Source organism: Lytechinus variegatus, chromosome 10 (assembly GCF_018143015.1).
Source record: "Lytechinus variegatus isolate NC3 chromosome 10, Lvar_3.0, whole genome shotgun sequence".
NCBI classification, from domain to species: domain Eukaryota; kingdom Metazoa; phylum Echinodermata; class Echinoidea; order Temnopleuroida; family Toxopneustidae; genus Lytechinus; species Lytechinus variegatus.
In genome coordinates, this window is record NC_054749.1 from 23703448 (window position 1) to 23727191 (window position 23744).

The 23744-nt window shown below is 36.1% G+C and overlaps 1 protein-coding gene across 1 annotated transcript in view; it reads right to left on the reverse strand.

The window, feature by feature from the left end:
* LOC121422289 (transient receptor potential cation channel subfamily A member 1-like) overlaps positions 1 to 23744 on the reverse strand; it is a 32632-nt gene that overhangs the window by 4063 nt on the left and 4825 nt on the right. The window contains exons 5-25 of the mRNA XM_041617226.1: positions 21734 to 21841; positions 20002 to 20110; positions 19110 to 19207; positions 17913 to 18085; positions 17083 to 17246; positions 15673 to 15836; positions 15070 to 15152; positions 14317 to 14478; positions 13827 to 13938; positions 13085 to 13254; positions 12367 to 12511; positions 11604 to 11687; positions 11153 to 11223; positions 10021 to 10300; positions 9022 to 9129; positions 8049 to 8215; positions 7361 to 7421; positions 3028 to 3096; positions 2198 to 2374; positions 1174 to 1242; positions 262 to 375 (exon numbers count right to left, since the gene is read on the reverse strand). Of these exons, the coding sequence (XP_041473160.1) occupies positions 262 to 375; positions 1174 to 1242; positions 2198 to 2374; positions 3028 to 3096; positions 7361 to 7421; positions 8049 to 8215; positions 9022 to 9129; positions 10021 to 10300; positions 11153 to 11223; positions 11604 to 11687; positions 12367 to 12511; positions 13085 to 13254; positions 13827 to 13938; positions 14317 to 14478; positions 15070 to 15152; positions 15673 to 15836; positions 17083 to 17246; positions 17913 to 18085; positions 19110 to 19207; positions 20002 to 20110; positions 21734 to 21841 (2688 nt within the window). The remainder of the gene's footprint in view (positions 1 to 261; positions 376 to 1173; positions 1243 to 2197; positions 2375 to 3027; positions 3097 to 7360; positions 7422 to 8048; positions 8216 to 9021; positions 9130 to 10020; positions 10301 to 11152; positions 11224 to 11603; positions 11688 to 12366; positions 12512 to 13084; positions 13255 to 13826; positions 13939 to 14316; positions 14479 to 15069; positions 15153 to 15672; positions 15837 to 17082; positions 17247 to 17912; positions 18086 to 19109; positions 19208 to 20001; positions 20111 to 21733; positions 21842 to 23744) is intronic.

The window sequence follows — 23744 nt, forward strand, 5'->3', positions numbered from 1 at the left end:
ACCAACACTACCACCACCACTATCATCATCATCAGCATCACTGTCAAGAACACCACCACCACCATTATTATCAAGAACATCCCCGATGATAACGCCAAAACCATCATCATCAACATCACCGCTGGCACAACCACAAACCTCATGCTCAACAATATCACCGCTGACATAACCACCACCACCATCATCATTCCCATCACCACTGCCATTATCACCATCACCTTTACCATCTTCAATATCAACGTCTGAATTACCCTGGCTTACCCATTGTAGGAACCGCACTTTGTTCTTTGTGACTTTGATCATGAACTCAGGTTGATAGAGCAATCTCTGAAGCCAGAGAGGAAACTTTCCTTCAAGATGATATACATAGTCAGCCTAAAAGAATACAATTCAAGTGAAAAAACAATGTAAACATTGGATCAAGTCATATTTTGAATGAGTATTGCATTCGTTATTTATTGGATGTCAAGAAGTCCCATTTTGTAAAAATATGGTGTAGATCTGATGGTAAAATCTCGAGTAACGTACTTATGATTCGAGGTTACACAAACTATCTTGTCATATAATGATTTTTAGAAGTGAATTAATATATATGAATACTAACAAAAAGCTTCAATGGAACAATGGATATATGAGCAAATAATCTAATAAATATATCTAACTTTTCGGTGAACACACTCCAACCTTTTTAAATGGTTAATGCTTTAAATTTGACATATTGCAAAAATCTTCGACACAGAAACCAGCCCGGTACAAACTATAATCATGTTAACCGTGGTTCTACTAAAAAAACTGCCTTCTAGGAGCAAGATTACGTCAAATGCTCACGATTACATATTTTCTAAGCAAAGGAGCAAAGCAATCGAGCCGGTTTCAGTGCGTCTTTTATCAATTGAAATAGATATAAACCACACCTCCGATTGCATTTTGTTAAATTTGGCTTTTAGAATTTCGTCTTAATAATTATTTGCTTATATACTTTTTGTTTTTCATGGTCGATCATTGTAAGGTATTGCAGATTGCCGATCGCAAAAGTAGGTATGTTGAACCAACAACAAAATATATTTTATAGACTGTCTATATATTTTATAACTGTCTAAAACGGTGCAAAAACAAATGCCTCTCCCCAACACAAAGACAATTGCACAAATAAATCAAAACATTTAACTTTACCTGAATTGAATTCCTCTTGATAAATGCCTTCTTCTGAATCTCATCAATATCTCCAACTGCAATACCAATCTTTACCGATATAATTAAAAATAAAATGTATTCTTTTTTAGTTTTTAGTTTTAACTATTGATATGAAATGCGACTCAGAAAAAAAAGTTAATAAGCCTACTTTCTTACTGTATTAGACAGAAAAGTGTTAAAAGGGGGTTTACATACGTTATCCTGCATGGCTCTGATGATGATATCTATAATATCCATCTTGCTATAACCTTTTGATATTTAACATCCACTGTTGAGGACGGTTCTCGTTGATTTGTAATCCCGAGATAAAAGAAAGGGTATTCTAACCAGCAAATAGCGTAAGGGCATTTCAGCGCCTTGTCGAATTTAAAACCTCTAACATGTTGTTATTATCATCCCAATCATTTCATTTCTACTTGTACAGTACAATGTTACTTGTAACTTTATTCATTGGTTAGTATCGCCAACCAACATAAGTTACAGAATAAAGTAATAGATAACCCATGAGTAAAACTGAGTCAAACCAACTGCAAACAAACCTCTCAGATTAGTGAAACGGTGGGAAAGTGACAAAAGTGAATGAATGAATGAATGAATGAATGAATGAATGAATGAATGGATGGATGGATGGATGGATGGATGGATGGATGGATGGATCGATCGATCGATCGATCGATGAATGAATAAAAAAGAATAATTTAAAAAGTGAACATAAATTGAAAACAGAACAAAAATAAGTGAAAAGATACATTAGTAGAAAAATGAAATGATATGTAATAAACAACAAAAATAAATCAATAAACATCTGTTAGATATACAATTAACTAATAGTGGAATAGATAAGAATAAATGAATATAACGATAGCAGAATATAAAACTATTTATAAGACAAAACCTTAATATAGATCAATAAGAATCCAATCTCGGTTACTGTTTCAATCCCTTTTATTGGTACTTTTTTGGACTAATATCATCCTTTCTTCTATATCCGGATGCTACTTACCGTGAGATTATTGAGAACCATAGGCATGAGGAATAGGAAAGCGAGGAAGAGGATGTAGACTGTGACACCGTAAGGTTTGAGAGAAACATCTTCGTTGAAAATATCGTCCTTGTTAAACTCGCCCAGCATCATCGTGATCACGCTCAGGAATGAATATGTATTGTCGGAAAATCGGTACTACAAATAGTTAAAGAAAGTAAGATATTGAAATCGCATAGGGACAGATCTACTGTAATCACGATCGAAATTGAAATTCTGCTGAATACTCACAGATGGATTGAGACTGCTTTAATGAAATGGTGCAATTTGTTTACTTATTAACTATTTAACATTTTCTCTTTTAAATAAAACTTCTCTTTGAAAACCATTAAGACGTATGATTGTAGAAGGGGATGATTTTTTCGTCAAAATATGAAAGCGGTGGTTATTCTCATACCATCTACCTGTGACACTGGGTATGCCTAAATTCGGTTTCCTTTTCTGTGTCACATTGATAAATCTATTTTTATAATAATCGATTGATATCAATCATGAACTTACGACAATACACACGTGCATACACATACTTTAACATTGATAATGCCTATTATGTTCATAAATGTTAATTTCTAATTGTTCTAGCCCAACAGACGCATAATCAATTTAAAAATGTATCCATATAAATCTTATATAGTCATTGCATATTTCATTCCTATATTGGCTGAATTAAATTCTTGGTAATCTTGTCATGAAAATACAAGTGAATATGTTTGCTCGCATTGTGATTTGCTCCCTTAGTTGTCAATTACACGTTTAGAAGGTATATAACACAACAATGAAAGTCTACTCACTATTTTCCTGAGGCAGATTTCGAAGGTGACAGAGAAAGATACCACAAACATGATGTACACGGACATGGCCTGTTAAAAACAAAATATGGTGAACTGCATAAAAAGAGGCTGAAAGGTACAGCCTAGGATAATGAAAATGAGATAAATGTGATTTGTTTTATGTTTACTCTTCCCGGAGCTCCCGTTTAAATGATGGAAACTGCCGCTTATTGAAATGTGATCGAAAGTGATATCGCACGAGATCGGCACCATTTCACATAGTATCGTCGTCATCTTACAGAAGCTCAGTACCATTTAAAATTTTCTCGCCATTATCTTACAAAAGGTCGGAGTCATCTCATCTAAGTTCCTCACCATTCTACACAAGCTCGGCACCATCTGAAATTATCTCGTCACTGTCTTAAACTCTCCGCACCATCTCCCATTATCTCGGCACCATCTGAATTATATCGTCACCATCTTACAGAAGCTCGACACCATCTCATATTATTTCTTCACCATCTTACAGAAGCTCGGCAACCATCTGACATCATCTCGACATCATCTCGTCATCATCTTACACAAACTTGGCACCATCTGACACTATCTCGTCATCATCTTACAGAAGCTCGGCACCATCTTATACTATCTCGTCACCATACTCCAGAAGCTCGGCACCATCTCATATTATTTCTTCACCATCTTAAAGAAGCTCGGCAACCATCTCACATCATCTCGTCACCATCTTACAGAAGCACGGCACCAACTATCATTATCTCGTCACCATCTTACGGAAGTTTGGCACCATCTTATATCATCTCGTTACCATATTCCACAGGCTCGGCAGCATCTGAATTATCTCGTCACCATCTTACAAAAGCTCGGCACCATCTCACTTCATTTCGTCACCATCTTACAGAATCACGGCACCAACTCACATTATCTCGTCACCATCTTACGGAAGTTCGGCACCATCTCACTTCATCTCGTCAACATCTTAAAGAATCCCGGCACCATCTCCCATTATCTCTTCACCATCTTACAGAAGCTCGGCACCATCTGATATTATCTCGTCATCATCTTAAAAAGGCTCGTCACCATCTCACATCATCTCGTGATCATTGTGCAGAAGCTCGGCACCAACTAACATTATCTCGTCACCATCTTACAGAAGCTCGGCACCATCTCATTTTATTTCTTATTTCTTCACCATCTTAAAGAAGATCGGCAACAATCTGGCATTATCTCGTCACCATCTTTAAACTCCCGGCACCAGCTCCAACTATCACATCACTATCTTACAAACACTCGGCATCGTCTGAATTATCTCGTCACCATCTTACAGAAGCTCGGCACCATGTCACATTATCTCGTCACCATCTTACAGAAGCTCGGCACCATCTTACATTATCTCGTCACCACATTACAGAAGCTCGGCACCATCTCATATTATTTCTCATTTCTTCACCATCTTAAAGAAGATCGGCAACCATCTGGCATTATCTCGTCACCATCTTAAAAAAGCTCGGCATCATCTCAGATCATCTCGTCATCATCTTACAGAAGCTCGGCACCATCTGACACTATCTCGTCATCATCTTTACAGAAGCTTACAGAAGCTTGGCACCATCTCACATCTTGTTACTATCTTAGAGAAGTTCGGCACCATCTTACATTATCTCGTTACCGTCTTAAAGAATCCTGGCACTATCTCCCATTATCTCGTCACCATCTTGCAGAAGTTCGGCACCATCTGACATTATCTCGGCACCATCTGACATCTCGTCACCATCTTACAAAATCCAGGCACCATCTTCCATTATCTCGTCACCATCTGACAAAAGCTCGGCACCATCTGATATTATCTCATCATCTTAAAAAAGCTCGGCACTATCTCAGATCATCTCGTCTTCATCTTACAGAAGCTCGGCACCATCTCACATTATCTCACCATCTTACAGAAGCTCGGCATCATCTCATATTATCTCACCATCTTACAGAAGTTCGTCACCATCTTACATTATCTCGTCACCGTCTTAAAGAATCCTGGCGCCATCTTCCATTATCTCGTCACCATCTTACAGAATCCCGGCACCATATCTCATATTGTCTCGTCACCATCTTACAGAATCCCGGCACCATATCTCATATTGTCTCGTCACCATCTTACAGAATCCAGGCATTATCTCCCATTATCTCGTCATCATCTCACAGAAGCTCAGTACCATCTGATGTTATCTCGTCATCATCTTGAAAAACTTGGCACCATCTCAGATCACCTCGTCATTATCTTATAGAAGCTTGGAATCATCTGACATTATCTCGTTATCATCTTACAGAAGCTCGGCACCATCTCATATTATCTCGTCACCATATTACAGAGCTCGGCACCATCTCACATCATCTCGTCACCATCTTACAGAAATTCAGCACCATCTCGCATTATCTCGTCACCATCTTTTAGAAGTTCGGCACCATCTGATATTATCTCGTCATCATCTTAAAAAACTCGGCACCATCTCAGATCACCTCGTTATCATCTTACAGAAGCTTGGTGTTATCTGACATTATCTCGTCACCATCTTACAGATTCTCAACACCATCTTACGTTATCTTATCGTCTTAAAGAATCCCGGCATCATCTCCAATTATCTCGTCACCATCTTTCAGAAGCTCGGCACCATCTGACATTATCTCATAATCATATTTTAAAAGCTCGGAGTCACCATCTAACAGACGTTTGCACTATCTTAGATACATTCATCATCCTTTTACAGAAGCTCAACAATATCGGTCATAATTACGTCACCATTTTAAAGAGATTCGGCACTACCTAATGTAAGGTCCAAGCCATTTTACAGAAGCTTAGCACCATCTGAAAAAAAAAATCGTCACTAATATACAGAAGCTCGTCACCATGTAATTATTTCACCATCCTCCGGATGGCGTTCATTATAATCCTTGAGAGATTTGGCACCATCTGAAAAAGTTCGTCCCCATCCTACAGAAGCTCGGTACTATATCAAATATTTTCATCACCGACTCACATAAGGTCGTCACCATTTTATAGGTGCTCGGCACTATCTCAAATTTCAGTGTTTACAACCTCCAGAAGCACAATTTTGCACATGTTCGTCATCATCTTGCAGAATATCGGCACTATTCGAAATAAATCCGTCACAATGGAATAATAATTGACACACTCAAATAATTTGTCACCAATCTCAGGAAGTTTGGCATCATGTCACATAATTTGCAATCATTTTAAAGAAATTTTGCGACAACTAACTTACGTTCGTCACAAACTCACAGACCCAAAGAAGTTTGTCATCATCATTATTGTGGAACTTCTGTAAAAGGCTGACGAATTTATCTAATATAGTGCAAACGTCTGTTAAGTGGTGACGAACTATGTGAGAAAGTGCCGATCATTTATAAAATGGTTACGAACTTATTTTTCAGAAAGTGATGTGTATGTCACCTTTTTCTAGAAGCTCTGCAACATCTCACATAATCCGTCACCATTTTAAAAGATGTTCAACACTATCTCATATTATTTCGTCACGATTTTACAAAAAACTCGGCATCTACCTAGGTAAATTTTTACATATATTATCACCATCTGAATTCTGCTCAACATAAACCATTACCATCTTACAAACCGTAAGAAGAATTTCTTCGACGTCATTTTTACCTAAAATATGCATGCGGTCTTTTACAATTTCACTAGTCTCGTCATATCGTCGTCTGCATTGGGATGGCATCACGTGACCTAAATCATTATATCTTACATCGGCACTATCTCACAGAACTAAATCACCAAATTCCAAAAGCTTATCACATTCTCACATAAGTTCGTCACCATATTCAAACTCCCGGGACAAAGTTACTCAAATTGTCACCATCTTACACGAGTTTGGTGCCACCTCAAATGAATCGTTTATCAACGACACGAGATCGGCATTATTAGATATAAATCACCACCAACTACCACAAGCTTGTCATATAAACCGTTACTATCTACTTATTAAGCTCAGAAGCAGTTCTCAAGTAAAGCTCGGCATTATTTCATATAAATCGTATATATTCATATGAGTGAAAATATCTTTAATACATTAGCTCCACCCATGAAATCGTCCTGATGATATTTCGTGTCTTGTCAAGTTATCATTTTCTTTTGACCAACTTGTGATAACCATTGAAAAAAAATATACACAATTTAATGTCACACGTGATATTTCATGGATATTTAAAAAAAGTTCCTTGAAATACAAAAAGAGTATATTAACATGTCGTTGGCTGGTTAAGGTATAGTAAGCACTTCTGTTTGTAATATGTATGTGTTTTTACATACCTTCAGCAATGACGATAGAGTTTCCATGAACATAAGTACATACAGCCCAGTAGTTTTAAACCTATGAAATAAACAAAAGTTCACATATATCTAATAACAGACAAGAGGTTAATTTTCCCCAAAACTATTCAATTTTTTTTTTAGTATTCCATGTGTATGTACCTAAAGCTTAAATGTTAGTGATAAACTCAGCGAGAAGTGTTGACATGCGGTAGATTACAAAATTTGATGCTCTGAAATTGAAGAAATTGTCCAAATTTACGTTACGGTAGAACTATCAATACGCATTCTTGATGGTGGTGTAATTTGTATTGTATCATTCAGATCACATTCAATCATTATCTTAAATTTTAAATGAAACCCAAGACCCCGGAATTGACCAATGGCATGCCAAATAGTCTATAATATCATGATACCAAAGGTCATCAAACTGGAAGTCCACATCAAAGCAATAATGCCTTAAGTGTGTTCAAGAGTACTCGAGTGTATTAAAGAGTCCCGGTGGATGTTTCATAAAGCTGTTCGTAAAATTACGCATAATTTTACATACAACTGGAACATTTTCTTAGGTGCTAATGCAGCTACACAGAGATATATCACTTAACACAAGAAAGGATCACCAGTCGCCCGTAAAATCATTCGTAGCCTACAAAGAGCTTCATGAAACCCCCAGTCCTGCTAATCTTACCCTTTGAAGTACAATATGAATTTGATCCAAGAGAAGAAAATGGCAATGACTCCAGAAATCCAGTTATAGGAGCAGAGAAGCTTTCCGGGTGGGTACACGAAGATCGTAGCAGTACCAAGGTTTACCCAGTCTATCGCGTTCGTGAAATCCGAAAAGTACTTCAGTCGCTTTTCATGATAAATAAGACCATACAACATTCAATTCAACATAAATAAAACTGAATAAAAAAGACTGGCATGTATGAAAGCTATGATTACTTTCGAATGATTAAATACAGGAAAGAAAGAAATCAGGAATTTCCCGAATCTAATTCTACTTATTAGATGAAATCATTGTGTCATGAAGTCTACGATTGAAGTGCGTATCATTGATCAGACATGTCTATCTATAACAAGTGAAGTTCAAGTAAGAAAAACGCATTAATATTAAGCATAGCATTAATAAAAATGCATACAATACAATATAATAGCCATTATTGGAAGGTTAAATTCTAATATTTTGAAAGTAAATAATAGATTTTTAACGCGCCTACATCATATACAGTATCAATAAAGTCTTTCAACTTGAAGTCAAATTCCCCTTCTCATTCACTTTTGACACAGATATTACAATTTAAAGGGAAATAGAAAATCCTTCTAAATACCCCTCCAGATGAAAGAAAAAATAAGGTTTTCAGCTACGCCTCGTCTCCAACGAAAATCTGGTCAGATGACATCGGAGAGATCATTCCCAAGTCTCTAAAATAATGGTTTCGCCAATGAAGATCATTGTTACATACGTATTTGTTCAAACTTCTGACAAGGAACCAATCAAAACTGTTCTTTCATATTTGCAATCCATCGCTAATCATTACGTTATACGGGGCCCAAGGTCCCGTAACACAACGGTTAGCTATTAATCGCAAGCTCGGTATTTACGTTCAATTGTACATTGAAGAAAAATGGTTGCTAAGCTTGAAAGCCAAAAGACCTACCACGACGTAGATTTCACCGAGTTCCCCTAGGACAACGGTTACACAGTAAGTCAATACAATGTAGGATATGATTGCTGGTGTTTTGTTGACGAAGTAGAACGAATCCGTCTGGAATGATAACGATAAAAGTTTTTTTATATTGATAGCTATTCCATAAATATAATGAAATTTGATGAACTTCAACTTTATTTTTAAAAAGATTGGGATGTTGTTTTGTTTCAATTGCCAAAAATATTATCTTAACTACTGTTTGTTAACTCATTTCCGTTTCATTTCTGTTTTATCAGGGCGCTTCCGTTAACACTCAGAATATTGCTTTCCAGGGTGGAGGGGCTTGAAAAATAATAGTAGTGGGGACGTTTACACCTCTCGGGGATCATGGTCATTCAATAAAGTACAAAGTACACATACACCACAGAATTAGAATACAGACAGAATTATAGCCTCTTGTGAACATGACATATTATTAACTTATCGTTAACTAGAGAGGAACAAATAAGTTTCCAGTTGGGATGTCAATGTCGCCGTTGATTAAAGTTTTTTAGGTTTGTATGATCGATTCGGACGTTTGCGAGATTTTGATCAAAATAGATTTTCTATCGATATAATGATAGATTGACCCTGATTATATCAGCCAATTGATCCTAGTCATTAGGTAGTGGGTGCGTAGCATTAAATATTAAACAATCAATTAGCCGCTCCTGTTTTTTGCATTAACTTGATAGTATAATATAGAAATATATATCAGGGTACAAGAAAGTACAGAGGGGATTATTCGTCCGAGTTTGGACTGGCAATTAATAATTTTTACTGAGGGATGATATATCGCATGATCTGTTACGTCAATAATGGAACAGTGCACCATTCCATCATTGACGTCATATAGTACAGCAAATATCCTCCTTGTGCGATTTGTTTCAACATCATATTACGAATATATTTGGTCACGTGATGCTATTTGAACCAATCACTAAACAGGATTTGATCCTGTAAACTTACGGGTGCGTAGTAGTAAAAGTAATTGGCGAGAAACGGATGTTCCGTGAGATTAAAGTAGGGGCAGGCAGGGTAAGACTCCGACGTCCCTACTGATGATGAATCCACCGGCCCTGGCGTGGTTGACGATGGGTTAGTTGGGGGTACAGTGGGATCAGAAGGAGGGTGTATACGGTATTGATCAGCCCAAGATGGATATAGACCGGTGTAGAGGGTCATCGATACCAAGAACATGATATAGAAGAGAAGGTCCATGTAGTAGAATAATCGCCCAAATCGATTCCTGTGGTCAAAGGAAGCAGACAACCAAATATTTTGCATCACCAAAGAATACAAGCACAAGCACCAATGACAATCTCAACCAAGGTACACCGATAAAAATCCCAACCCAAATTACTGTTTTATTTATAATTTATTTGTACGAAAGACACGTTTTCCTCATCAATTCACACCATTTTAGTATTTTTTCCTTTCTTTTTTTTATCTAAGAAACAAGTTCGATGTCACATAATCCACTCTTTTCAAAGTAAGAAATAATTAAACGAATATCACTGTTATTCTTTCAATACTATGATTAAAACACACGCCCTCGCATCCTCACACACCCACATACTGAATCTTCTTAAATACCCCTAAGTCAAAACTTATAATCACAAAAAATGTTTTAAAACAGCAGTGTAATTAGCCAAAAATTTTGAGGTGGCCAGACATTGGCGCACGGGGAAAAATTTTGACCTTTTTTAGTGCATTTTTTGCGATAGATTTGAACGTAATAGTCATATAATAAAACAATTTCTACTATTTTCTTTCCCTTTTTATCCCCTTTCTCCTTTTATTTTTGGGTACCAAAAATGTGGGGTAGGACACCCTAGTCCCCTCCCCATCATCTGCACGTCAGTTCTTTTAAAACACATCTCATTCGCTATTTATACGAGAGAGGGTTTATATGACTAAACATCGATTCGTTTACAATTGTTTCATAATTAATCATACACGAGCGTATTTGTTTCAAACATGGTTTAAGAATAAAATGACAGTAATAACGGGTATTGCAGATTTTTTAAAACTTATTTATGTCAGCTTGTTTGATTGGGAGTATTTTGTTCTGCATGGAGTCTGAGATGTCGATATTTACCATTTTCTCTTGAGGATACTTTGCGATAGCTCATGGGCAAGTAGCTTCTCTCGTCCAAACTGGCACATCGTCTATAAAACAAAATTATGCAAAATACTCGTTAAATTAAAGAGTCGGAAGAACGGATGCAGATCGTATATGGTTTCCTCTCGGTTCAAGTCTGTGGCGTACATAGTAAAAGAAAAAAGTCAAGTTGAAAATCATGAATTAATACGAAAATCACATTCCTTTTTGTATTGAAAATATAATCCCCACAAATTAATTTTCTGCCTGAATATTGTCTAAGAAAGAAAAAGCAGAGTACATGTATTGCAATTTTTCATTTTCAAAATATTGACATACATCTGCTTTATTACAAAAATTAAGTTTTTTGTAGAAAAAAATTCAATTTCTTGGTCAAATCAGTTTAAATAAAAAGATGGCATAATATGAATTCTATTTGCTCACTCACCCTAATAGCAAAGTATCGATACTCGTTTACTTTCGTTGACTCGTCGTCTGGCCCTGGATCAACGTACTGATATTCATACTTCACCTACGCACAAAGAATTATAAATTGCATGTAATACTAACGATTTATTTACCCGGGGTAAATATTCAATGTTTATGTTTATATTTTTATATCTATTTAATATGTTTTATTTATGTTATACTGCAGTTATTTTACTGTCCTACCAGCGGACCGTTCATAACATAGCGTTATCATCCTTCTTCAATCTAAATGTTGAGTGCCTAGCAAGAAGGCATAATTTCAAAGTTTTAAAGTCTGTGGTTTGACTCGGTCGAGGATTGAACCTACGACATCATATTCACATGGAGGGCGCTCTACCACTAAGCCCCTATACCTGGTACTTATTAAATACTCGGAGGGAGATCGAACCCACGACCTCTAGTTCATGAGGCGGACGCTCTGCCACTGAGCCTCAGATGTCAGAACCATAATTCGGGAGCATGGTTCGCTTTCCGAAGAGTGCTAAGCTATAACTTTATTATCGTTACATTATAGTGTAAATATATAGAGATGCACAACCTAATGTGCATCATGCCAGTTAGCTTGTGATTCATAATAATGCATACGTAAACTCGTGAATTTAAACTTGAGCTAACGCGGATAAGTAATACACTAGATTTGCCTCTTTATGATGATTGAAACCCCTCTGCTATCATTCACTGTCGCAAAGTTCTAATTGCAATTGATGAATACACACACTTACACAATACGATGAATTCTGTGTATTCTTGTATGTCTTATGGACGCATCGGTCCATGACGAGGAGCGCGACGTCGGGGAGCTTTTCGATCAGGGCCTTCATGGGCGAGGTCATCATTTCGTCCCGACTCTGCATCGCAATCCTCCAGCTGGTCAATGAAATGGATGAGGGATTATGTTCATTTCACTTAAAAAGCTTCATCAATATCCAACTACTCACCAAAGATGTCAATATCAATTCAAAGGACTAATATTTATTATGGTTGCATTGCAATGCAATGCCAATCGATATTTGTAACTGATTGTTTTCATAATTCTTGAAAAGCAGAAACATAAACAAACATACACTAGAATGTCCTTTCTGAAGTCCTGAAGATAATAAAAATAACGATAAAAAAATTCCGCTTTTACTTTGGTCTTACTACATCGGAAAGACGTCTCTAAGCGCTTTACAGATGTATTATCCCGGTCATCAGATCCTTGCACGCCCGCAAACAACGTATGCACTTTCTCCACTCCCTGTGGAGCATTTCAATAAGAGTGGTAAAACAAAATGGATTTCTGGGCTTCTTCTTCAACACGGTAAAGTATCGAAACTTAGTTCTCGCTAATAGTATATTAATATTCGTAAACATTTAGAATTTACTACGATAGAACAAAATCGAGCTTTAAATAAAACAATTTTAGGGCGAGAGTCAGGAGATGCAAAATGACATACTCACTCTTTGCTTTTGATGATAGCCGCAGCAATCTCTCCCTGTTCTCTCTCAATGGCTAGCTCAAGAGGGGTGAAACCTTCGTTGTTCGATACTGATTGGTCAGCTCCAGCTCGGATTAACAAGTTAGCTGCTGCTATATGACCAGCGTCACAACACACGTGAAGAGCAGTATTCTGTTAAAATAATTATTAATGATGATGAAAATAATTAGATGATGATGATGATGACTGATGATAATGATAATAACAATAATGATATTAATAATAATAACAACAACAACAATTACAGTCATGATAATTACAGTAATTACTTCACATCTAACTTAGATTCGGTTCACCGTAGCACCACCTGTCCTCTGCTAGGAAGTTGACCGCTCGAAAATGATGATATCTTCTTTATTCTTTTTTAGCTAAAAAATGACAGAAAATTTGGCTTACACTTGATTTCATTTTTACAAATCTCTTCTTCTATATAGACGTTTTTGATGAAGAGAATAGGTGAAAGCCAAATATATAAAATTAGTTTATTTCGTCATTACTCGATATGTAATCTAATGTATATATATATATATATACATATTCTTACTGATAGGCTCTCATTAACAGTTTAGCCGTACCTTTCCAGTGATTATATTTGCATATGTCATATGCAGTACTGAAAAAAAATGTGGACATGAATTATTTTCTGTAAAAAAAACGACTGCGCCTTTGTATTTGTATTCACAATGAAGTAAAATTGTGCTTACCCTATCTTTATCAATGGCATGGATGTCGCAGTTGTGTTCGATGAGGATACTCATTGTTTCTACGTGGTCGTTCATTGCCGCTAGCATCAGCGCTGTCCGATTCTCATCGTTTCTGTAGAGTATCAACAAGTTTGACTCAGATAACAATTATATCGTGTATAATATCTAAACTCAGAAAGAAATTTGACGTGGCAAAACAGCTCAAGTATTTCAATTTGTATTATATAAACAAAGGAAATGCATTTAGATTCAATGTAGGCTACTAGTATTAGAAATCCAAGCATATTTTTTCAATGCCCCCCCCCCAAAAAAAAAAGTAAAAATAAAATAAAATCTTAGAAGTTATGTTTTCAAGATGTTTCCGCAGTCGTGCTTAGCTTTATTAAAAAAAAAAAGAAACCAAGCAAACGCTAAAGCATATTTCAGTTCGTACCTTGACAATGATTTCCCGATGTTTAAAACGAAATATTGAAAAGAAAGTCATGCTTACACATTGGAGATGTCGGCACCCATTTTGAGGAGTTTTCGAACCATTTCATGACGACCGTAGAAGCAGCTTGTTAACAATGGTGTCATTCCATCGCAGTCATCCTCGTTCAAGAGCATTGGGGTGTGGTTCAATAACTGCTCCACACAATTTACGAATCCCGCTCTAGAAATAAGAAGGACGATATAATAATTTATGAGCAGGAAAGTAAAGAAAAGAAAAGGGAAAAAGGCACAAGGCAAAAGCCCCCCCCCCCCAAAAAGAAAAATAATAATAATAATAATAATTAATAAATAAATAAATGAATAATAATAATAATAATAAATGAATAGATAATAAATAAATAAATAAAAATAATAAATGAATAAATAAAAGATAAAAAATGTATAAATAAAAAAAATAATAGGCCTATTGATAATAATAAAAAAAAAAATAGACCTATTGATAATAAAAAAAATAAATAGATAAAATAAAAATAAGGTAACAAATTTTGTATAGCACCCCTTTTTAAATCGATTCTATGATTGACGGGGCTACGCTGTCTAAATAAAGCTTCATGAGTAACGGTAGACTCAATTTATGATAGCTCATTGTTATAGTTTTTACTTTTTTATGTTTTTAAGTGCATTCTTTTTATTTCATTTTCTACATCACATCTTATCCTATGAAGCCATGTTGAGCAAGGCAGATCACATTCTTAGAAAGTAATTTTATATACTTGATAACTGATGATAAACATTGAAAAGGGTGACTTACTGAGATGCAATGTGCACTGGTGTTTTGGAGAGGACATCGCGTACATCACCCTCAGCCTCGTACCTTATCAATAGTTTTATCATCTGAAACCATTGAAGGAAGAAAGGGTTAATTATGATTGTTTGCAAATTGATACATGATTAAAAAAAGAAATAATTAACTTTAGCATATATTTCATAGAACTACAAATATGATATGTATAAAAAAAATCATCTTGATTTGAACGCTGAAAAAAACCTAACATTAGAATTTTGTTAATAGAACTGGGTATTTTAAAGAGCCGCGTAAAGGTGGAAGCATTAATGTTAAATGATATTTTTTTGTAAATACACCTTGCTTTTATGAATCATGTTTTATGAACAAATACCTTGGGCCTGTTGCATAAAACTTTTTACCTGAGAAAACTCTGGTAAAAATTGAAAACTAAGGTTAGTCTAATTTCTGCCATTGAATTTAACACATGGTCCTTGTGTCTACTAACGCCCGTATGTTTTGCATTTTGTCAATGAGGAACAGCTCAGCTTAAGGAGATGAAATAACTGTATAATATACCGTTAATATCCCTCATGTCTCCTGATAGAATTAGACCTTCCTTGTACTTACGTCAACATTTCCCGACTCAGCGGCATAGTGGAGAGCCGTCTGATCGTTTTCATCGATTTCATTCCTGAGGTCGTATCCTCCATGTTTGAGAAGGAACTCGAGGAAACCCAGGTGGTCCATCTCAGCGGCCCAATGCAAGGGAGATTTGTGATGCACGTCAAAGACTGTAGAATCAAAACATTTCAAGGGTGATACTGTTGGATTCCCAAGACAGCAAAGGAATTGCAGACCCCTTTCAGAGCAGAAAGTAGGCCCAGGGGAGCGTTTCATGAAAGGACTTGTCGGACGTTTTATCCGACAAGTCTCATTTTATCCGACAGTTACTATAGTAACAGTGCCTCTCAGCCAATCAGAATTAAGGAAAGATGTCAGATCTGACAACTTGTCAGACAAAAATGTTCATGAAACGCTCCCCAGGTAGGTGTTTCATAAAGCTGTTCGTATCAAGGGCGACTTAAGAACGACTGGTGAACCTTTCTTGTGGTAAATGGTATGTTCATTGGTGATGATTTAACGCGTAAAAAAGGATCACCAGTCGTTCTTAAAGTCGCTCTTAACTTACGAACAGCTTTATGAGACGGGCCCCAGGTCTTACTTGCAAGGTGTTGCCCAAAATATTTTTCAGATACTGAGTAAGGAGACATTTTTATGACGGTAGGTTGCTGAACGAACTGTTGAAACTCAATTAGAGCATCCACACCCCAGACAATTGCAATGTTTAGCTATTGGCACACTTAGACCCTGTAACATAAACCTTTGCAATCGATCATATGGCTGATTATATGATTGATTACATTGATTAGTGTGTGTGATAAATTTTTAAAGTCAGATCTATGATCAATCGCTAAAGCTTTATGTTGCGGGGTCCGGGTCAATATATTCGAGGCCAGGGTTGCGGGGGACAGCCTCGTCTTGTTCTCAGATTCACCGCTGTTTCGTTTGGATAATGTCATGGAAATAGAACGCACGGATTGTGGTAATATTATAGCATTCGCCAATCGATTACTGTATTTGGCTGGAATCGCTTTGTTCTCCGATTCCGTCTCCTGTCGTAAACTAAGTAGCCCAATCTGTACGGTCTTTCAGAAATAACAGTCTTCAATAGTGTTACTGGGTATTGTGAATCCTGCTCCATCCCCGGTATAAGGATTATCATCTCCACCAGTGCCACCACCATCACCATGATCATTATCATCATCATCACAATCTGCATCACCATAATCTGTACTTTGTACAACCATCACCGTCAACCATCATCATGATTATCATCATCGTCAACGTCATCATCATCATCACCGTCATCATGATCCTCATCATCACTCTGAGTCCGACACAAATTTTCTGTTAATCCTTCTCCTCCTCATCATCTCAATCCTCTGCCATATTGCAATGCTCTTCATCATTACTCACCGTGGACATTTGCTCCCCGAGTCAGAAGCAGTTCACCAGCAGGTACGTGGCCCTTCCACGCTGCGCAGAGTAATGGGGTAAAACCGTTATCATCCATATCATCAATAATGGCGCCCTCGTGGATGAGTAGAGCCATCGACTCCACGCGGTTGTATACAGCAGCCCTGCATGGGGCCGGGAAAACAAATCTTTTTTTGAAAATTCAATACAAATTGAAAGCGATGGTCGATGTTCGTAATGGAGAAGAAAACAAGTAGACCGAGAGTGTAACATACAGCAAATCGGATAGGCCAAGTGTTGTTTGACTAACTTTTGTTAAAGGCGATATTTTGAGAACCCAATATCAAAGAATTGTCCTGAAGAATTGCTTTAAACATAGCTAACAGTGTCAAACGCAAGCCCCCAAAATTAAGTTATTAAGAGAGCCTTTCTGTATTGGGCCTCAGGACACCTGATGTTAATGTCGGGTTTAATATAAAAGGGGACTCAGAAACCAATATGTGTGTCGAATTTCTTGAAGCTTGCCACACGCTGTGGCCAACTCGATATATATTTATCCTTCTATTTTTCATTCCTGAAAGGAAACTTGTCTTTAGATATGTATCACCATTATTAAATCTGCCCACCATAATTTTAGCATAGATTGAAGAAAAAAAATGAGTTGTATGCAAATTTATATAGGAAAAAACATAAATCATTCACCGATGTTGGAAAAAAAATAACTCGGAATCCCATTTCGCTTTTAATGTGGGGGTGGCACTGTAGTCTATTATTTGTTTTGTCTACAAATGAATGTATTCCAATAATTAGGATTTTGTTTGTAGTTCTACCTATGCAATGGTGTCATCCCTTCAGCATCCTTCATGTCGATGTCGGCTCCGTTTTCGATCAGCTGAATAACCGTGGTCGTAGCTCCGTTCATTGCCGCAATGTGGATTGGCGTCATCCCATTCTTCTTTCTAACGTTCACGTCGACACCCTCATCGAATAGACGTTGGATGACCTTGTCAAATATAGAGATTGATAAACATATGAATCATAACACTTTTAAAAGTTAGTTTGTAGTTTCGTGGATACTTGTTATCGAAGGGACTTTTCTTTCATTCCCAAATATCGCTAGGCCTTTTCTTAACTTCTGAAACGTAACTGATTAATTTCTTAATTAATTGATTGATTAGAGGGGTGCAGATGCATAGTATTCCAATTGTGTGTCTAGTATTGGCTGGTATCTTATGCAGATGTTGATTTCCAAAAATTCTTGTTCACAGTGCAGCATTATAATCATTTGTCGTAACCAACAAACGTAGAGGGCAGCAACACACAATCTTGTGTGTTGCTGCCCTCTACGTTCGTTGGTCTTAACTTAAAGGGGAAGTTCACCCTGAAGAAAACTTTGTTGTAAAAATAGCAGAAAAAATAGTAAAAAATATTGGTGAAGGTTTGAGGAAAATCCGTTAAAGAGTAAGAAAGTTATTAGAGTTCAAAATTTTGGATTTGTGACGTCATAAACGAGCAGCTGCCCCATGTGTTATGTAATATAAAATGTATGAATTTCAGATTTTGTATGGTTCCTGATGACTTAATTTTGTTTTCTTTTCATGATCGGGTGTGAAATGATTTGTCTATTGATATACAAAAGTTACAGTGAAAACCATTTTCAATTTTCTGAGAAAATGACATTTCATTGATTTTTTACCATTCGCTATGTAGGAATGCTGCTCGCATATGACGTCACAAATTAAATAATTGAAATTCTAATAACTTTTTAATTATTTGATGAATTTTTCTCAAACCTTCGGCAATATTTTTTATTATTTTTTCTGCTATTTTTACAATAAACTTTTTGTCAGGGTGAACTTCCCCTTTAAAGTACAGTTATGGTAATGTTCATGGGCCGCGCGAACCGAGAGGCTGGGAGTGCTTTTATAGCCACCTACCCTCCCAACTTTTTTTTCAATAAAAGTCTGCTGACAACCTTCCTTGATTGAGATTTGTACTAAGCATAATACAGTTATTGTCATATTTACCTCTGTTTTTCGTTTCAACACAGCCAGATGTAAAGGTGTATTGCTCTCATTATCTTCATCCATCAGATAGCTTGATACGGGAATGTCTGTATTGCGGGCTGTGTACAGTAAATGTATAAGCTTAATATCGTCATATCAGTAATTAATTATATATTGCATCAAATTTCACAAAGACGGCTGCGGAAGTCCAAGACAGGAAAATCTCGATGAAATGACTAAAGTCGGTTTGTTTGAAAAAGATTATCTCCGAACATGAAAATTGGAGTATAATTTCATCTTTAAAATGCCAATAACAATAAAACAAGATGCACGGGTTGGTAAATAGCTCTTCCCTTAACGTAATCAGATGGGAAAATTAAGTTTATTTTTTCATATTGAAGAAGGATTTATCGAGGGGTATTCGAAAAACTCGGCCTAATCCAAATTAGCCGTCATCCCTTACAACCATATCCATATTTTCACAGCAGAAAATGTAGAAAAAGACCTTAATTTATTGGATCGATGTGTAATATCTCTTCAAAATTTCGCTCATGTTTCAAGTATCAAAACAAAATCATTCTACTGTTGCTATGTCGGTAGCTCAGTGCTAATATTATTTCTGTTAGTTAAGCCCAGTTTATGGATATTACATCAAATACAATAATACATTCAGACACTGGCGTAAATCCGAGGGGTGAGCCTGTTGTTCATGGTGGGGGGGTAATCTATTTTTTCACCCCCCCCTACTTGAAAAGTTTGACGTCACGGATTTACGCCAATACACTCAGGTTAAGAGTTACGTTTGAACACAGCTCATGAAATTATGCTCAAGTCCAAAATACTCTCTTCCTATTGTTTGAAAATTGTATAGCGTTTGATTGCAAGTCTCTGTGCCACCATTCCCATTACTTACCCTTCTCCAAGAATAAGTCTATGAGCCCCTTATGACCATTCATCACCGCCTTCATCAAAGGAGTGTGGGAACCACCATCTTTGGCTCTGATATCGGCCCCATGGTCAACCTATTGGAAACAGTATAGATTGATCAGAAAATGTCAATGCGATGAACTAAAGTGACGCAATCCAATGACGCAACAAAGCGTTATCATGATTATTGCATGGTGATTTGAAGTCAAGCCATGTAAGAGAATAGATATCATATAAAACAAACTGAAATCTTACAATTCACTAGATGGTCGACGCGTGCATCGACTTGATTTGTTTTTAAGCATGCGTTGTATAGATTTATTGACTCCCGCGCTGACATGAATCAATGGCTCTTAAGTCAGCTTGAAACATTATTACACATTAAAAAGGCTGCTTGCAATTTTAAGCATGCTGGTTACGCTAATCACTCTTAAAACTATCATTTAAAGTTTTAAAGAAAAAGCTGTTAAAAAGTTTAAACAATTACAAATACATAAACAATTGTTTAAAGGTTGACAACCTGTTGATAATGTGATGGGATTGAATAAAACAACGTGCTTAAAACTTTGAATAGCGTTTTTATAGTGTGTATTTGTATAGCTTTTGTCCACCAGAAGGGGGGCAAAGTATTCACTATGGCAACAAAGCAAGTACGCGCACAAATCCGTTTTCTCATTTAGGAATAAATATCACGAGGTCTTAACTATCTCAAAAAATTATTTACCCATTCACACAATTGTCATTAAATATGTTAAATCATAGGGTTATTTACAGAGCGTATATATTTGTAGTTCACTGATTAAGTAAAGGAATGGTGATATCTCCTTGATTTAAGCTTGACCCCAAAGATCTCTAATACGTGGTGACGTCATCAGTACACGATACCAGGGTTAAAGTGACGTACGTGTAACAAAGGGTTCACTCCAGTGTAAAAAAGAAGACGGATACTATGGCATATAGGTCATAACAAATCGCTCAATCCTCTTAAGATCTGAAGGACAAAAAGCTGAAAGGATAATCAAAGATTTTGTTCCCCTCTAATTTAGCCAGATAAAAAAAAATAGGTAGGACAATTCAAATCCGCGATCAGAAAACGAAAGCCAGAATGTTTAACATGCACGGGAAGGACAGTGTATATACGGTGGGGTGGAGTACTGGGGCCATGAACGAGGTTATACAAACTATGAATAAAATAAGAATGCTGGAGTAATAAAATATTTCATATGTCAACATTATGATTTTATCGACCAATAAACGACAGAATTAAATGATTATTCATAACTGTCCACGCTTTTTATTTAACTACTACTACTACTAATACTACTACTATACTACTACTACTATTACCACTACTACTACTTTGGAAATAATGTAAATATTAATAATAATAACATTAATAATAATGATAATAATGATAATACTGAGAATGATAATAATAATGAAAACCATAAAAATAGGAACAGTAATAATAATGATAATGATAAAACTAGTAATAATTACTTTACATCTTACGTAGATTCGGTTCCCCAATAACATCACATGCCCCATTGTTTTACACTATAAAATATTCCCCCTGTGTTAGCATTCAAGCTTTCGAGCAGATAATAATTATGATAACAATAATAAATACAGTGACAATGTGGAAACTGTAACGAAAATGAAAATAATATATATAGCACTAACGACAACAAAAAGTATGTTTTGATGGTTTTTCTTACGAGTAACTTGCAAACTCCCATACTCCCTTTGACAGCGGCTAAGTGCAAAGGAGTGCAGTAATCCTTGTCTAACGCAAACACGTCCGCCTTGCCTAGTCGTAGCAGAACCTTGTAAATAAAAGAAACAATAATATTAAATATAGAAGCCAATAGGCTATATTTATTGAGGCAAATATCAATGAAAAATAATGAGAAAATGCATATATGATAAGGAAACAATGGACGATTTAAGTGTATAGAGCAGTACACTGCGTCATTTGTGCCAACAAAGGACCAAAGATAATGTTGAGTTGACTCTGTTGTTGGCTCCAGCAGAACTCATACAACGTTTAATGTATTTAAAGAAGATCCGTTAGCAAAGCCTTTCTTCATGCCGCCTTTGTAACATTTTCATTCTTTAAATTTATCACAATGTTTTTATTTGAAGTCATCTTTGTCATTACTGTCCGTCACAACCGGTAACAATTCTTTCTCTCTTCTATCTCCGTCGTGCTATCAGCAAGTTTTCGATCTGAGGACAGTAGAAAGTTTTAGCAACGCGAGCCAGAATGCTTTCGAGAACATAGAAATGTATAATAATTGTCAAAAGACTTTCATGGCAAAGAGCAACCAAGAAGACTTTGTCGAAAATTGTTGAAACAAAACAGCAGTTTCATCCTAGACTCTAGAAAAACGATATTTTTGCAACTTCAAGGCGGAACTGCTGATCTAGTACACCATGTTTTGACATAGACCTCCCGGTTACATTTCGTAATTCCGAAGGTTCGTAATTCCAAAACACGTAAATTGCCTATACCTCGATGTTCGTTAATCTGTAAACGTAAAAGGGTTCGTTAATCCGAACATTTGTGGCGTTATTTCGAAGGTTCGATAATCCGAACACGAAATAGTCCGAAAACGAAATTAGGTTCGTTAATCATTTCGTTTTCGGACTAACGAACCTTCAGAATTACGAACCTCATTTCTTTTTCGGATTAACGAATCTTCGGAAATACGAACCTCATTCGTTTTCGGACTAACGAACCTTCGGAATTACGAACCTTCGGATATACGAACCTTCGGAATAACGAAGCTTCGGAATTACGGATGTATGCGAGACCTCACAGCTCTTCATCGTGATGTCACTTGCATTTTCAATACAATACAATATTGTATTTTCAATACAATACAATATTCATAAAACATGTGTTGAGAAAATTTTTTAAATTCCTATTTCACAAAACGAATGGAAAAGTATTATTTCAGATCCAATCGTTACTTGGGACAAAATCTATATTTCTTTTAAATGTACTTTTTCAACAAAGCTTAGATATTTTCAGTACAAAATTTTTCATAATATTCTTGGCGTTAACAAGTACTTGAAAACTGTTGGTATATCACATTCTGATTTATGTTCCTTTTGTTCAGCACACACGGAAACTATTGCTCATTTATTTTGGGAATGTCCCCTTACTCGTCGATTTTTAGATGATTTTGAAAAATACACTCTTAAAAGTGAAATAAAATTATCTTTCAATGACTTTGTATTTGGCATACCAGCTGGAAATTCTTTTTTAATTTTGATATTTCATATGCCAAATATTATATCTTTTCAACTAAATGTTTAAAAGGAAACTTATCATTCTCATCATTTCAAAAGAAATTAAAGTATCAGCATGAGATAGAACGAACTATGCACATGCAACAAAATAAGTTTATTGTATATCTTGATGAATCGAGGCACATCGAGCTTATTTAAATTATGTATTGTGTATATGTATGATAATGAATTTGATGTATCACATACATTTTGCATTTGTTTATATGCGTTGTGGAGAAATATTGAATAAAGACTTTCTTTGAAACAGACAAAAAAAATCAATACATTTTTATGTTCTTGAAAGCATTCTGTGTCGAGGTGCAAAACTCCGTAGTTTGTGTGTCGATGAGCGACACGAGTCATGCGACGGTTATAACATGACACCAATGTCGACTTGTGCACCGATCTACCAATCTTGTACCTACCGATGTG